This window comes from Tupaia chinensis, unplaced genomic scaffold (assembly GCF_000334495.1).
Source record: "Tupaia chinensis unplaced genomic scaffold, TupChi_1.0 Scaffold000211_1, whole genome shotgun sequence".
Classification (NCBI taxonomy): Eukaryota; Metazoa; Chordata; class Mammalia; order Scandentia; family Tupaiidae; genus Tupaia; species Tupaia belangeri.
The window spans coordinates 1,255,601-1,262,456 of NW_006159686.1; the positions used below are offsets into that span (position 1 = coordinate 1,255,601).

The 6,856-nt window shown below is 57.8% G+C and overlaps 1 protein-coding gene across 4 annotated transcripts in view; it reads left to right on the plus strand.

Moving 5' to 3' along the window:
- STX2 (syntaxin 2) overlaps positions 1 to 6,856 on the plus strand; it is a 96,262-nt gene that overhangs the window by 10,040 nt on the left and 79,366 nt on the right. For all 4 annotated transcript variants that reach the window (XM_006147341.3, XM_014587412.2, XM_014587413.2 and 1 more), the window contains exon 8: positions 3,366 to 3,476. In XM_006147341.3, coding sequence (XP_006147403.1) covers positions 3,366 to 3,476 — 111 coding nt within the window. The remainder of the gene's footprint in view (positions 1 to 3,365; positions 3,477 to 6,856) is intronic.

A 6,856-nucleotide genomic window follows, 5' to 3' on the forward strand; every position in this document is an offset into this window, starting at 1 on the left:
AGGACCCAGGTGTGCCGGCCGCAGGGCGTGGCGGTGCGCCTCGGGACCCAGGTGTGCGGGCCACAGGGCGTGCGATGCGCCTCGGGACCCAGGTGCGCAGACAGCAGGGCGCGCGATGCACCTCAGGACCCAGGTGCACCGGCCGCAGGCACGCTGCGGGCTCGTGGGGTCCACCTGCCTGGGCACAGCGTGCTCCGGCCCCCACCTAAGGTCAGACGGTACCTGGGTCGTCATGTGGAAGGCTGGGTGCTGCCCGCCTGGAGCCCACGGCAGCGAGAGGCTGCTAGGCCTCCAGATGACAGCATTCCTGGCCGTCCTGACAGGCATGCCTAGGGTATAAGCCTTTGTTCATGGAGGGCTTTTTAAAAGATTATTAATTTTTGTTTTTAGTTGCTATGGCACTTTTTTTTTTTTTTTTTTTTACAAATAAGTCTCTTGCTCTTTCTCTTCATTTATTTTTTGGAGAGGTTTTTGCTATAGGGCGCGTGCACTCGCCAGAAAGACAGAGAGAGGCAGAGAGATGGAAAGCGAGAAATCATCCCCCAGGGGAGGTGGCCATGCTGCAAATTCTTCTCCTCCATTTTCCTCTTGGGATCTTTGGCATGTACACACACGTGCCCAGCGTGAGTTTAAGCCACCAGCTCTGGGACTCGAACCGTGGTCGACTACATGGGTGTCCAGCAACACAGCCATTATGCCAACTGCTGGTCCCACTATAACACTTTGGTGCTCACCAGAGAGAGAAAAAGAGAGGGGAAGTGAGAAAGCAAGCTGCCAGGTCCAAGGTTCTACCTGTGGTCTGTCCCGTAGGAGTCAAGCACCTTAACCACACCACCTGCTGGCTTGTGTTCACGGACAGTTTTAAAGGACCTAGACAACTGTTTCTGCTGGGATTTTAAGAAAAAAGGGAGACAAACATCTTATGCACACATAGGAGTAAGCACAAACACGTATATAGACATACATGATGTATGGCTAGCTACTTAACGTGACATTGCCGGAGGGAGGGTGTCCACACAGTGCTGGAGGTGGCACCACGGGACTCGCATCTCCTCTAAATGGCTGTTTCTAGTTTGGTACACGGAGCATACAGCACAGTAATGGGAAGGAATGTCTGTCAGACCACAAGGACACAGCCATGGCAGAAACAGCCCCATCCCTGCCACATGGCACTTCCACTGTCCAGGTACCTGGCAGAGCGTGGGGAGGAGTGGCAAGGCCCCCTGAGAGCTAGAGTCTGTCCCACTTTTTAAGTGTGAAGTTCAACGTGGCTGCCGGGCAGTGCGTGCCGGAGACGGTGTGCCCGCCCCACTCTGGGGGCTCAGAGGGGCCTGCCAGGGGACGGTGTGCCCGCCCCACTCTGGGGGCTCGGAGGGGCCTGCCAGGGGACGGTGTGCCTGCCCCACTCTGGGGGCTCGGAGGGGCCTGCCAGGGGACGGTGTGCCCGCCCTGCTCTGGGGGCTCAGAGGCTTCCGTGGAGTCCAGGTACTGGGTCGGGTAGGACGCTTGGTTCAGTGACTCAGAGGCAGGTGACACTGCAGCTGGCCCCCAGGGGAAGCAGACCTTGACATCAGGCTGCCCCACGTGGGTCACTTCCCGCTCTCCTGAGCCTGATGCTCAGATCTGATGGGCTTCCTTCCTGTGCGTCCCCGGGCCACGCGAGGGACGTGTCCCCTCATTTCACACAGATATGCTACCCTCATAGGGTCCTGTCCATCATGAGTAACTTGGTCACTGAAGTGTGTCGAGGGCAGCATATGGAGTGGGGATTAAGGTGCTGGACTCTCACATGGCCGACTGCAGTTCAAGTCCCAGACCTGGTGGCTTGATTTCTCACTTTCTTCTCTCTTTCTCTCTTCCTCTCTATCTCGCTCTCTCTCTCTGGTGAGTGTGTGTGTCTCATAGCAAATTTTAAAATAATAACAATAAATACAATTAATTCTTTTTTGAAAAATAACTTTATTTATTTTAATTTTACCAGAGAGGGACAGAGTGATAGAGAGAGAGGAAGTGAGAAAGCAGGCCACTAGGTCCGAAACTTGAACCACAGTTGGCCATGTGGGAGTCCAGCGCCCTTAACCAGCACGCCACTTGCCGGCCCCGAATTAATTCTTTTATTAAAAAGGGTTTGGGTCGTGTGTGTGTGTTTTAAACAATTATTTATTTTTATTTGTTATCATTTTAATTTGACCAGAGAGAAACAGAGAGAGAGGGAATGTGAAAGTGAAAAAAGAAGCCACAGGTCCAGGACTCGAACCACATTCTACCATGTGGGAGCCCAGTACCCCAGCCACCATGCCACCTTCCAGCCCCATAAAGTTAACCCTTAAGAAAAGGGAAAGGTGGAAACTCAGGGGCAGTGCACTTGCTGGAGCGGTGATGGCCACAACCCCGGGGGGGACAGCTGTGCGCTTGCTTGGTTTGGGGGCCCTCAGCACACAGAGACGGCGAGCTCGAGTCCACGAAGCTGTAGGGAGATGCTAGCGGAACTGTCGTAGGCCGGCCGTCTGCATCTGAGGTGGGCCCTTAGGTCTCCTGTAGCACCCACGCGTGGGGTCCTCTCACTCAGGATCCGCATTCAAGGGGAGCATGTTCCTGGGGCCAGAATTGAAAACGTCCTTTACCAAGCAGGGGTTTCGTGAGAACGCCTCTGAAGTGTGTTCAGGAAGCATTCCAGTAGGAACTGGCAAGACAGTAAGAGAGCAGCTCGATCTGTAATTATGCAGCCCTCGTGGTGCCCTGGATCCAAGTCTGCTCGTTCTAGCCAGGTGCACCAGGAGGTGGCTGCCGCCTAGCCCTGCCTCGTCACTTCCCCTCACAAGCCTGCCAGTACCCCGTAGACGGACTCGCCGGTCCCCACATGGCGTAGGCACACTCACTAGCAAGTGCAGTCGGAGGGAGTCTCCTGTCACCCCCCTCAGTGCTCTGTGCTCACTGCTGCAGGTCACATCCGCGCCCGGACAGAGGGCCCGGTAACGCACCTTCCCTGTGGACACCCGCCGTCCCTGTGCTCGTCCGTGCTCGCGCATCAGCACAGCGGACGTGCCTGCGCGTGGCTGCCGGTGGCGTAAAGAGCAGCAGAGCCCCGCCTCGGGGCGTCCTTCATGTACGTGATGCCGAGCGTGCCCAGAGCCTGCCCGTGCCTGCGTCGCCCCACCGTTCAGTTCTTTTTCAGACACACACTGGATCGTCACTCCTCTGTGTGGATGTGTTCATAGTGGTCCCCCCTGCACCTGTCGATGTAAAAGCAGACCCGGTGTCCCTCCTCCATGTCACGCCCACCCAAAGCTCAGCATGTGGCCGTCTGGGTGTGAGAGGAGCCTGCGGGTGTGGGTGCCCGCCGAGCTCACACTTTCTGTTTTCAGGGCGAGATGGTCAACAACATAGAGAAGAACGTCATGAATGCCGCCGACTATGTCGAACACGCCAAGGAAGAGACCAAGAAGGCCGTCAAATACCACAGCAAAGCAAGAAGGGTGAGTTTGACTTTTAAGAATGCAATAGGGGACCAGCAGAGGGCGTAATGATTATGTCACTGGACTGCCACATAATCGGCTGCGTTTCGAGTCCCAGACCCGGTGGCTTAAACCTCACGCCGGGAGCCTCTGCGTGTTTGCCCAAAATCCCAACAGAAAGACGGAGGAGAAGGGATTGCAGCGTGGCCATTCCCCGCGGGGGCGTGATTTCTCCTTTTCTGTGTCTCTCTGTCTCTCTGGCGAGCACACATGCCCTATAGCAAAAATCTCTCTCAAAAAAAATGAAATGTGTCAATCTCATTTGGATCCAAGTCGTAATGGATTGATGTAAGCCCGTCTAAAAGGTGTCGTCCCCCAAATAAATATTCCCTAGACAGATGTTTTGTGTTAAAATGGAAAAGACCCTTTTTGATAAAATGTCAGCAGGTTGGGTGCGCTGGCCGCCGTGTGCTGTGCGTAAGCCCTCTGTGAGGGGTGAGACCTTCCCGCCGGAGTCCGTGCGGCCGCCTTCCCCTCGGCCGGCTGCACCCGAGTTCTGCGGCTGTGCGTGAGTCAGTACTCGGAAGGAGGTACGGAACTGCCCAGGCTGCACATTCTGAAAACCGTTGTGCATGTTTTGGGCAGCGGTACTTTTCATTTAGGTTACTTGCCAATTCTTTGGTTTGGAAGAGAGAAGAGGGTTTCTTTGACTTATGAGGGTTCTTTCCGTTACACCCGTCCTAAGTCGGAGCGTATTCAACCCCACGTTGAGAAATCATAAACCCTAGCGTTGTCAAGTCCAGATGCCCCAGACTGACCGTGGTGTGGCACTGCCCTGTGTCTGAGCCTGTGACTCCGAACCCCACGGAGCATCCTCTCATGGTGATCCTCTTGCACTTCGGATCCACGTACATTGTGTACGGAAGGGTGGGGAGAAGCCTGAGTGTTTGTTACCTTGTCAGAGTTCAGAACTTACTCTGTTAATTGAGGTATGTTGCCAGAACGTCTCTGACACTTGACAGGTTACAGTTTCCATTCGTCATCTTCTGTCGCTAGACAGAGATGCCGAGGGTGACAAGCCTGTAAATGACCTTCAGGGTGCTGGGTGTGAGTGAGAGCTCTTCTGAGCAGACTCTGAAACTGCGGCCTGGGGGTGCTCTGCCCCCCTGGCGTGTCCCTGCCCGGCAGCTCTGCGCCCGTGTCCCTGCGCAGCACGGAGCCCTGCCTATGCCTCGGCCTCCCAGCTCCAGAGGTGGCCTTTCTTGGACACCGATGCCCACTGCGCGGGGTGTTGGGGGTGACTCGGAGCAGGCACCTCACAGCGTTGGGGGCGAGTCTGACTGCAGACGGTTGTGTGGGGGCCTTCTCTGTCTTCGTTGCCAGTGGACACATGGGCTTTCTCTCCAGAGAGACAGAGGGAGACAGCCCCCCCCCAGCCCAGGGCACAGGCACTCTGCAGTCCTTTCTCCGCTTTTCCACCTCTGGGGTGTGGGCCGGCAGCAGATGTGGGCCGCGGTTGGCTGTGGGATCTGGCTCCCTCGTCGTAGGCTCAGAGCCGCCGTAGACAGGCAGGTGCAGACTCGCGACACAGGCATCTGGCAGCAAGGCTGGCGGCAGGGTCCTTTGCTCCCCGGGCATGTCGCGCTGTGTGCACTGTCTTCGGGGAAGACGTGGCTCCTCGGTACCCCGTGTTCCCGCCCCCTGACACGTTGCCTGACGGGGAGCCGAGGACACTGGGTGTACATTCGTTAGGAAGGCAGTCCCCTTCCTCTTACACCTGCCTCGGCAGTCCAGGGAGCACGTTAGTGGGGAGACCCCTGGCTTTACAAGGGGGGACGATGGTGGATGCGCCTGTAGGGTGAGGTACTTGGGGGTGCCTGGAACCCCTCTCTCCGTTGGGTGTAAACTGGTTACAATGGGAGGCCTGTTTCTGAAACGCCCAACTCTGAAGCCCAGACACTTGTCCAGTGCTCAGCTGTGCACACGCCCCACCCCTGCCCGTCCCGGGGTCCCTGCGCCCCCATGCGGCCTGGCCCCACCATTGGAACGGTGCCCTGGGCTGGCAGCCAGGGTCTGGGAAGTCAGAGCTGCCCTGGGCCCTAGGCAGATGTACTCCGGCATGCCGCAGGGCAAGGGGCTTCTGAGTGGAGGGGACCTAGGGTGCTGGCCCTCGCTGGCCCTCGCTGCCCCGTGGGAGTGTGGGAGTGCTGTCTCTGTCTCTCTCGTTCTCTGTCTCTCACTGATGAAAGAAGTAAACCTAAAACAATTTCCTCTGGGCCAGCAGGTGGTGTGGAGGTCAAGGCCCTGGATCCCACACGGCCCACTGCTGACATGGCGGCTTGAAAATCACACTGGGTGCATGTGTGGCCCAAAATCTGAGACGAGAGTGGAGGAGAAGGGGTTGTGGTGTGACCATTCACCTGGGATTTCTCACTCTCCCTCCTCTCTGTCTCTCCCTGTCTGTACAGCAAGCACATGTGCCCTATTGCAAACTATTAAAAACAAAAAACCAGGGACGCCCACTCTCATCCTCAGTGAGCACCTGCTGCGTGCCTCCCGTAAGCCGGGCACTGTGCCCACCAGGACGTCATTGGGAAATGCTTGAGGGGCCAGCAGGCGGTGTAGTGACTACGGCACTGGACTGCCACACGGGTAGCCATGGTTCACGTCCCAGACCTGGCGGCTTGAAACTCACGCCGGGCATGTGTGCGTGTGCGCCAAGATCCGAGGAGGAGGAGGGATTGTGGCATGGCACTCCCTGGGGTTTGTCTCTGGTGAACGCATGTACACTGTAGCAAAATCTCTCAAAAGAAAGTTCTCGAGAAGCCGTGGTCACACGTGGGTAAGCCGACAGAATGGCTGGGGTTTTCCAGGAAATGGAGCGAGTCTCGGGGTCTCTCCTGGAGAGGCGAGGCCGTGCCATGGCAGCGCGGCCTCCATGCCGGCCACTGGGGCCTGCCGGCCTGGCCCACGGGTGGTGCGGTCCCCGGCTGAGCAGGCTGGTAGCTAGATCTGCCTGGGCACCCAGCAGGTGCGACGTGGTAGAGCAAGGCTGACGTCCGGCAGCCGGGGCGTCAGTAACGAGCCTGCCTGTGGAGAGGCGAGGGCGTGCCCCGTGTGTGGCTATCCCGTGGACGACTATCCCGGAGGCCACGGCCACGCTGACAGGGAGTGCCGCTCGCTGGCTGCCTGCCGGGGGCGTGGGTAGGCACACCGCCCTGCGGCTTTCCCGCTGCGTACGTCACACTGGGGGAGAGCCGGGCTCTGCAGTGTGAAGGGCTGTGCGGTGGACCCCATCGCCAGCAGCTGGCCCCTGTGATGGAGGCAAGCACCCTCAGCACCCATGTGGCCCAGTAACAGGTGCTCTACCTGCTGCTTTAGCTGGGCCGGCGCGGCCTGCC